At 40.9% G+C, this 10,214-nt stretch overlaps 1 protein-coding gene across 1 annotated transcript in view; it reads left to right on the top strand.

The window, feature by feature from the left end:
• Positions 1-8,945, top strand: part of SAMD12 (sterile alpha motif domain containing 12) — a 377,694-nt gene extending 368,749 nt beyond the window's left edge. Inside the window, exon 5 of the mRNA XM_021688709.2 lies at positions 8,324-8,945. Within this exon, the coding sequence (XP_021544384.2) occupies positions 8,324-8,346 (23 nt within the window). The 3' untranslated portion in view covers positions 8,347-8,945. The remainder of the gene's footprint in view (positions 1-8,323) is intronic.
• The last annotated feature ends 1,269 nt before the right edge of the window (positions 8,946-10,214 follow it).

The raw sequence follows: 10,214 nt of genomic DNA, 5'->3' as shown, positions 1-10,214 counted from the left end.
GATAGATAGATAGATAGATAGATAGATAGATAGATAGATAGATAGATAGATAGATAATAAATAAAGGAGTTGTTATAAGGAATTGGCTCACACAATTATGGAGGCTGAGAAGGCCCAAGATCTGCAAGCTGGACACCCAGGAAAGCTGATGGTGTAAGTTATAGTCCAAGTCTGACTCTGAGTCTAAAGTCAAAAGATCAGTGTCCCAACTCAAAGATGGAAAGACAGGCATAGAAAATGAATACTCCCTTACTTGGCTTTTTTTTTTTTTTTTTAAGAATTTCTTTTTCTTTTAATTCCAGTATAGTTAACAGTGTTATATTAGTTTCAGGTGTAGAATTTAGTGTTTCAGCAGTTCTATAAATGATTCGGTGCCCATCAGGAAAAGTGCACTTTTAATCCCCTTTATTTTTTTCACCCCCCCCCCCCCCCGCCGCCCCCTGTAATCATCTGTAGAGTCTGTTCTTTGGTTTGTCTCTTTCTTCTTTATTTGTTTTGTTTCTTAAATTCTACATATGAGTGAAATCATATGGTATTTGTCTTCCTCTGACTGACTTATTCACTTAGCATTATCCTCTCTAGATCCATCCATGTTATTGCAAATGGCAAGATCTCATTCTTTTTCATGACTGAGCTTTACTCAGCCTTTTGTTCTCCTCAGGCCTTGAAATGATCAGATGGGGACCACCCACATATTAGGAAGAGCAATCTACTGTACTCAGTCCACTGATTGATATATTAATCTCATCCTGAAACACCCTCAACAGAACACACCCAAAATAATGTTTAACCAGATATCAGGGCACCCTGTGGCCCCATGGGGTTGACACCTACAGCATCCCTATAGTTTCCAGGTTACTAGGGTTTATGAGAAGTTACAAGCTAGTTTGTATGCATCATCTGTTTTCTCACCCATAACCGAAGTCCTCTGCCAGCCTGATATTCATTTTGCCCAAGATTCAGACCTCGATTTTCATGCAGTCGGTGGGTAAAGTTAACTTCTTAATCATCCTCTCAGGGGGCAAAGACCCCCCAAACTATCGGGAGTGGGGGAGTAGGCAGTAGCAGAAATAAAACCAGTGCAACTGAGAAGGTATACGAGCTTTCCCACCGAAGGATTGGTGGCAGAGCTGAGATTTCTTACCACATAAATCCCCCTTTGTCCTTTTCTCCCCTAACTTCTCCCCTACATGCTTACTAATTAATTGAGCATACCTGTTTAAATCATCCAATCTTGATTCTTCTAATGGTATGCCTGCAAGGGTTCTAAAAGTTAGAAATGATTTAGTATTAGAGGTTTTGACTACATTGACTATAAAATTAAATAAAATGAGCAAATGATGAACAGAAGGAGTGAGGTTTGAACTCAGCCTTATATCCTGTGCACACAGCAGGCACACTTAAGTTGGTTTTTATCTTGGCCTATTTTGGGAGTGATATATTTGGCTCACAACCAGGAAGAGAAGATAAACAAGGACCTGTATCCTCTAAACCAACCTCAGCACTATTGACATTTTGGGCTGGATAATTCTTTGACGGGAATGGGCGGGTGGGGAGAGGTCTGTCCTGAGGCAATTCTAGGATGTTTAGGAGGGTCTCTGGCCTCTACCCACCAGATGCAGTAGTTATCCCCCTAGTTGTGACAACCAAAAGTGTCTCTTGACAGTGCAGATGTCCCTTTGGAGGGTAGGATGGGTTGCACCCAGTTGAGAATTACTGCTCTAAACCTAGGAAAGATTTCAGACTGTTAAATAGGAATACACTAGCTTTCTCTAGGTCAAACCTCTATGGCACTTCATGTATAGGATTCACGTTTGATGAGCATTCTTTTACACAAACGCAGCTACTTTCTTTCTCTCCTGCATTCCTGTTGGGAGTTAAGGAATTTGCTTTCTTATTGAGTCTGGAAAGCATTGTGGTGAGAACAGATCTGGGTTCTAGTCTCAGCCCTATGCCTTCCGAGCATTATGACTGTGAGGAGTTAATGAACCTGCCCTCATTTTTTCCAGGTGTGTTAAGAAGGTCTTATAATTCAGGCCTCAAAGATGGTGGTGAAGATCCAATGAGTGACTGCCTGTAGAACTTTAGTTGGCCCACTGTAGCTGTGCTCAACAAATGTTAGTTCTGCTAATTATTGGCCATTATCTAGGGGCGAATGTGGATCTCCCTCCTTTGGAATGTGCCTCTCACACCCGACACACATCAAAATGCAATTCAGGTCCACCCCAAAGTCCTCTCACTTGAGTCACATAAAAGATACTTTCAGGTAGAAGATATGGCCCTTTATTTATTTATTTGTTTGCCTATTTTATGGCTCCTCCTTTTGAATGGAAGACACTAAACAACCCTTTTAAGAAATGGTCTTACTTCTTTCCTTCAGCCCTTGAGAGGTAAGGCTTGCGTGTACGCGGTATCTTTTCCTCCCCCCAAAAGAAACCAATCTCATCAGCCTCTTGCTGCTGGAGTAGGGAAAGGTGGGGCTGGATACACTCAGTCCCAGATCTGTTCTTGAATCCTCTGCCAGGCTGGCGGTTGCCTCTCAGCCCCCTTCCTGCCTTTGAAGTGAAATCTCCTTATCATAGAACTGTCTGTCAGTGTCTGCACTAATTTAGGGGAGAGTGGAAGGCACGGTGTGTTGAGTGTGGTATTGGCAGGCAAGAAGAGTGTTATCCTTCTCCTGGAGGGGACAAAGGCTTGACCCCTGAGCATGGTGTTTCTTTTTCCTGGCCCCCAGCTGTGACATTGGAACATTGCCCTATTTGTATTTCTTGTTTCTCTAAGGAATTTTGGGAATGTGTGGTAGTAATAATAATAAATAGTAGCCATCACTCAGCAGATATTTACTATTTGCCAAAACACCATGCAAAATGCTTTTTCTATGAGCCCAGTTTATCATTTCCAGCAACCCAGGAAGGTAGGGATTCTGATCACCATTTTAAAGGTGAAGAAATTGAGGGTTGGACAAATTCATGTTTTCAACATCCATATGGCTGGTAAGTGATGAGCCTGGGATATCAACCCAGATCTGCCTGATTCCAGAGCCCATGCCCTTAATCACTGGACTCAAATGTTTCTCTACTCATCCCAGACTCTGGAGCCATTGGACTTAGGAGGTGATTAGTTCCCAAAATGCCTGAATAGTAATGTTGACCCATCAAACAGAGATCTGAGAAAGAGCCCTTCACTATGTGTTAGCTGCAAATCCATACATAACCCGCACTAGCATGCACACATCTTTAGTCCTCAGATGGCAAGAAAGGAATTGAAGCAATCCCCCTTTCCATTATGCAGACCTGAGCTACAGGATTAAATCTCCTATAAAATTAGACATTAAAATAAGCCAAAAAGAACAAAAATAAAAGAAAAAAAATAACTCTTCTCCAACATCATTCCTTTCTTCATTAATTTCACTATTCATTTAGCACTTTCTATACATCTGCCAGTTTGCACTAGGAAGACACATACTCAAAAGACATGGCATCAAAAAATTTAGGAGAAAGGGATACATTAAAATAGTGTTCCTGGTGTATTTGGTGGTAAAGGTTTCAGATGCCATGCTGGCTGATGGGGGGGGGCGGGGGTGTTATCAGCTACATCTAGGGGAAAGAAGGCTTCATGAAGAATGCGACACGTAAGGTGGTCCAGAAAATGGAAGGGTAGGTGTTCACTAGCGTTAGAGGGTGTGCAAAGAAGGCATCCTAGGCAGGAAGAAATGTTGAGCAAAGGCTGTGAACAAGTCAGTGTATATAAGGAGCTGGAAGGAATCTGGGATGGAACCCAAAAAGTGCACCCATTTCTCCCTTTAAAGAGCCAGAGCCATCAAATGCGACCTGCCACTTTGCATGTTGATCTCGGGTAGCTTTTCTATACCTGAAGACATAATTCCAATTGCAGGTAACAGAACTCTCAAGCAAAGAGATGACAGCAGAGCTCATCTCTGTACCTCTGTGATAGGAAGACAGTGGTTCAAGCCTTACCCTAGGCAAACACCTTGCACGTACAACCTGGGTAAACAGAGGGCTCTTGCTCCCACCTAAAGCCCAGCTCAGTGTGGTGACACATTCAAATGAAAGACAACTACCATGACAGTATCAAAGAGCAATGAATTCTTTACTGATTGCATGGAAAGATGTTCGAGGGGGCATTATGCCATAGCACGCTCTTCTTGTTGGCCAGCCCTTTTCCGAAGGCCAGACTCATGCTGCACTCGTCACTCTGAGTCCCCTGTGTCACTCCTGAAACCCCCACTTTTTCTCTCTGTGGCCTCTACTACTGTGTGTATTGCTGTAGGAGTAGCCCTCTATCATCTCTGTCTTTGTCATATAAATTAATTCATATCAATTATAATTTATATGTCATATAAACTATTAATCATATAAATTAATTAAGTCTTCAATTTTCTGCCATGCCCAGCAGGGCCCTTTATTGTGCTGTATGGGCTTATGGATAACACAGAATCCTACTTAGGAGAGAGAAGAATGGGAAAGGCTCTGAATATTTCTACCTTACATATGTGTCCCTCTTACCCCTGCATGTCACTAGAATGGGAAATACCTAAGTCTGAGTACAGATTTGATCCTTACAAGCTGTGTGACCTTGGGTGAGTAATACCTCTGGGCCTCAATTTCCTATTCCATAAAATGGGACTATTCCTACCTATCCTAAGAAGTGTACAGGGGAACCACAGGTGAAAGAGCTCTGAAATACAATGGGCTCATCTTATGTTCATGTAAGGTTATTATAGCCTGAACCTACACACGTCTGCTTTCTGTCAACTATTAGAGGTTCATGTGGAAACATGGTTATTTGGAAAAGCAACAATTATGATAAGCCTAGTTATCAACTCCTGATTCAGGATCCAATGTATAGAGATCCAATATAATTAATTAGAGTTCACTATTATCATTATTCACTTTTATTTTATGGTTATTCTTAAAAATACTTTTCTAAGGTCACATATTTTACCAGAGCTGATTTTTTTTATTAGTTTCAGAGGTAGTTTAATGATTCATTAGTTGCATATAATACCCAGTGCTCATTACATCATGTGCCCTCCTTAATGTCCATCACCAAGTTACCCCATCCCCCAACCTGCCTCCCCTCCAGCAACCCTCAGTTTGTTTCCTAGAGTTAAGAGTCTCTTATGGTTTGTCTCCCTCTCTAATTTTGTCTTATTTTATTTTTCCATCCCTTCCCCTATGTTCATCTGTTTTGTGTCTTAAATTCCACATATGAGTGAAATCATATGATATTTGTCTTTCTCTGGCTTATTTTGCTCAACATAATACCCTCTATTTCCATCCACATCTTTGCAAATGGCAAGATTTCATTCTTTTTGATGGCTGAGTAATATTCCATTGTATATTCCATTGTATACCACATCTTCTTTAACCATTCATTTGTCGATGGACATCTTGGCCTCTTTCCATAGTTTGGCTATTGTGGACATTGCTGCTATAAACATCAGGGTGTGGGTGCCCCTTTGAATCACTATATTTGTATCCTTTGGATAAATACCTAGTAGTGAAATTGCTGGGTCATAGGGTAGCTCTATTTTTTAGGAACCTCCATACTGTTTTCCAGAGTGGCTGTACCAGTTTGCATTCCCACCAGCAGTGTAAGAGGGTTCCCCTTTCTCCACATCCTCACCAACATCTGTTGTTTCCTGAGTTGTTAATTTTAGCCATTCTGCCAGTATGAGGTGGTATCTCATTGTGGTTTTTGATTTGTATTTCCCTGATGCCAAGTGATGTTGGGAATTTTTTCATGTGTCTGTTGGCCATTTGTACGTCTTCCTTGGAGAAATGTCTGTTCATGTCTTCTGCCTGTTTCTTGACTGGATTATTTGTTCTTTGGGTGTTGAGTTTGGTAAGTTGTTTATGGATTTTGGATACTAGCCCTCTCTCTGATAAGACATTTGCAAATATCTTCTCCCATTCTGTCAGTTGTCTTTTAGTTTTGTCGACTGTTTCCTTTGCTGTGCAGAAGCTTTTTATCTTGATGAAGTCCCAATAGTTCATTTTTGCTTTTGTTTCCCTAGCTTTTGAAGACATGTCTAGCAAGAAGTTGCTGCAGCCGAGGTCAAAGAGGTTGCTACCTGTGTTCTCCTCTACTATTTTGATGGTTTCTTGTCTCACATTTAGGTCTTTCACCCATTTTGAATTTATTTTTGTGTATGGCATAAGAAAATGGTCCAGTTTCATTCTTCTGCATGTCACTATCCAATTTTCCCAACACCATTTGTTTTCTGAAAAGACTTTTTTTCCATTGGAAAATGGAAAAAAAGTCTTTTTTTTCTTTTTGCTATTTTTATTTTTTTGAATTATGTTTTTTATTTTTTTATCATTATGTTATGTTAATCACCATACATTATATCATTAGTTTTTGATGTAGTATTCCATGATTCATTGTTTGCATATAACACCCAATGCTCCATGCAGAACATGCCCTCTTTAATAGCCATCACCAGGCTAACCCATCCTCCTACCCTCCTCCCCTCTAGAGCCCTCAGTTTGTTTTTCAGAGTCCATTGTCTCTCATGGTTCATCAGAGGGGGAGATGAATCATTGGACATTCTTTCCTGCTTTGTCAAAGATTAGTTGACCATAGAGTTGAGGGTCCATTTCTGGGTTCTCTACTCCAGGACTGATTTTAGCAAAAGTCCCAAAAGGATGCTATACTGTGTCTGGTTCCCAGAAATCCATGTGGATCTTCTAGGCTGCACTGTTCCCTTGCAGGTTGACCCGGATAGATTTATATTCATGTTGGTTTCTATTCCCCCTTCAATATTACTGGCGTGTTCTCTCTTAATGGGACTGCAAAATAGTTATTTTTGAGGTAGTATTAGGATGGATGCTTTGGTTAGTCAGTGCTCATTGGTCACATCTGCATTCTTGTGAACCTAATTTTTGTGGTTTTGCAAAATATTTAAGGCAACAATAATAAAAATCCTATCATAGTCATCATTTCACTTAGAGTTCTTTTCTATGCATATGTGTAAGTTTTACATTGTAGTATATCATAACTGTTTACCACGTAGCTACATAATCATCATAATTATTACGTTGATAGCCACATTGGCATACATCTTGTTAATGTGCCATCATTTACTTAACCTACATTTTCAACAGTGGGAGACTCTTTTTCCAATTTTCCCACTATTACAAATAACCTCTAGGTTATATATTTGTGCATATAGTTTCTCTCATTTTTTTAAGATTATTTCCTTAGGATACACTCCTTGAATGGAAACAGTGAGTCAAAGAATGTGAATTTTTAATAGTTTTTAAATAAATTGACATTATTTTTCCAGTTTACAATGCCATCAGCAATATATTAGTATTCTACTTTCATTACAACCTTATCAGTAGTAGTATTATTTTATATTTAGTATGCTTAAATAGTACCTTACTTTTGTTTTTGCATTTTCTTCAAAATAGCAAGTTTTAATCAACCATTTGCTTGTAAATTTTGCATTCTCTCATATTTTGAAAGGCCTAGGTAGATTTTTTCTTTTTTTAACATCAAGAACTCTTGGCTATCTTAGTCTCCCATTGCCAGATAGTTTTGTGTATTAAATAAAGCAAATGTAGCTATTTTTCTAACAAAACATTCAGTGGCACTCCCATATTAAGTAATAAATGAGGACCTGTATATAAGGAACTATAGGGAGGACTCAGATAAAATAATAGGAAAATTATAAAATAAAGAGTTACAAAACCCAGGAAGACGTATCTGCACCAGCATTCCCAAAGTCAAAAGCAAGGTTGCAATGCAGGTCAGACTGGTCAGACTTTGAAGACTTTCTCTGTCCCGGACCTGCTCCTCAGCCAGTCTCACTTTTCAAATAGCAAACTCGGGAGCTCCAGCCATACTGCTTCCAACATTTCCTTCTAAGTTTTATCCCAGGAAAGCTGCCTGATAAATAAAACCACCATTGTCACACACACACACATACACACACACGCCTTCATACCAGATCGGGTAAATACATGAAACTCCATAATGTAGGAAATGGTTTCCCAAATCACAGACCAGTGAGGGATGAATGCCAGTTCCAGAGATCTGATTTTGCCCTGCCTTCCAGGCAACTTCACCAGTCCCTGCGATGGATGTCTTCCATGCTCTGCCAAATGGTGGAAGGACATTCCAAGAATACAAACCACTATAAATCTGTCCTGGGGTTGAGTAATTTTATCCCTGTTGGGGACTTCTCTTTGACCTGAGGATGTCAGAGTTCGTTTGAGTAGGATAATTGCTACATACCAGTATCTGGGAACATTAAAGAAATGACTCACTGCGTTTTTCCCTTTTCCTCTTACAGCCTCAATCGAGGGTTCTCCATAAACATGGTTAGCCTTCCAAGCTGCTGTCCTGCCAGTTGATATGAACGTGGCCTGTTGCTCACAGAAAGACTAACTCATGGCACTGCCAGAAGACCTCCACGGAGCACTGACAGAGTAACCAGATTAACTGAAAAAACACCCATTCAGTCAAGATCATGGGCTTTGGAAAATCTTAGTTTGCTGTGGATTTTTAAAATGAGGTGCATAATATACAGTGCCAACTTGTTCCAAGTGGTCATTGGCAGACCATTAGCTGGAAAATTGCTTCCAGTTTTCATCACTGTGCATAACTGACGCTCCCTTAGGGGAGCTGTCTGTGCCCTTCACTAGAAGTCCTATTTTAGCATGGCAACTACTGGATTATTTTATTATGTGTGCAGATGGCATGATGTATTAGAAAAAAAAAATCACAGCAGTTCTGCAATCTCAGTGGAAGCGTTCATGATATTCTGCCCTGGTAGGAATGTAAACATGTCTTGATTATGTTAGTTATGATGTCTAAAGGTATTCTGTCCAACTCTTAAGCACTTTACGTGAGAACACGACACCAAAACCAATCAGCATAATCAGTACATGTGGGAAAACAAGTATTCTCTCTCTTTTTTTTTTTTTTCTTTTATAAATCTTGTCCTCTTTCTGGCTCATACTGTCCAAGACAAACTCCACTCCTGGCATATCCCCAGTCATCTGTGGTAGATTGGTGAAAACATGGCCATAATACTGTTAGACTTAACCTGTTGATACTTTATGCAACCAGCTGGATTTCTTGCAGTGCCAAAGGGGAGTAGAAGTGGGCTGGTGGTTGAAATATCTTAGCTCTTGGTTTCTGGTACTGGGGCACAGCTTAGCACATCCACATGCAGACAAACACAGGCGGCTTCTAGGTGGCCAGTGTACATAGTCACTCCTTCTATAGAAGAGTGTTTTTGAAGAACAAAAGGGGGTGGGTTTTTAATCAAAGACCATGGTGGGTTGAGAGTAAGGGCGGCAGAGTGCAGGTTTCCCGTGTGGTCTGACTTTACAACTTCAGAAAACTTTCTAGGTCAAGTTTAAATCACAGATCTCTGAAGAGGGAAATAGCAAGCGTCCCCCTGCGAGCCTGAAGAAGGAAAAGGGCCCAATCCACACTAGGTTCCTACCTCAGTAGAGAACCTACTAGTCTCCTTTAATCCTTTCTGGGATTATATCCACAATTAATTATTTCTTTTTTACTATGTCTTACAGCAAAGCACAGTCCTGGGAAACTGGTCGACCCAGCTATTGCTTGTCTTTGGGCATTAGAGAGAGATCCATATTGCCTGACCCTACGTAATGCTTTAGCTTCCCCCACCCCACCGGAAATATAAACTTGGCTGAATCAAAAATTCAACACATATGGTCTGGGTACCCACAGTCCCAATCTGGGCCTGACAGGTATCAGGCTTTTCTTTAAATATGCATACCAACCCTGCGACCCTGCCAGCACAAGGACGTTTGGCCATTTTAGGGGGGGTCTCTATACATGCACTCATAGTCTGGTCTCCCCTGGGGGGGGGTCTCAAGAAATGCACAGCACATTGGAAAATGCCCCCACCTGAGATTTGGAAAGCTGATAGGGGAAGGGAAAGAAATGTGATGCAGGTGAGTCACCTCGTAGGATGACTCACCACAAACCTGTCAGGCTGTGTTGCCAAAGAAGGGGGGCTTCCGAGAGGGAACTTGGAGGAGTTTCAGTCATCACCAAGATCTGGCCTTTCGACAGGTCAGCACCAGGACCATCAGGCTCTCACAGACCATAATTTTTTACAAATCCAGAATTAGGCGGCCAAACCCTGGCTGCCAATGCCCCTAAAGATAACATTCTGATCTCTCCTGCCCACCTCCTGAGTT

Source organism: Neomonachus schauinslandi, chromosome 4 (genome assembly GCF_002201575.2).
Source record: "Neomonachus schauinslandi chromosome 4, ASM220157v2, whole genome shotgun sequence".
In the NCBI taxonomy this organism is placed as follows: Eukaryota; Metazoa; Chordata; class Mammalia; order Carnivora; family Phocidae; genus Neomonachus; species Neomonachus schauinslandi.
This window is presented reverse-complemented; position numbering and strand designations above follow the sequence as displayed.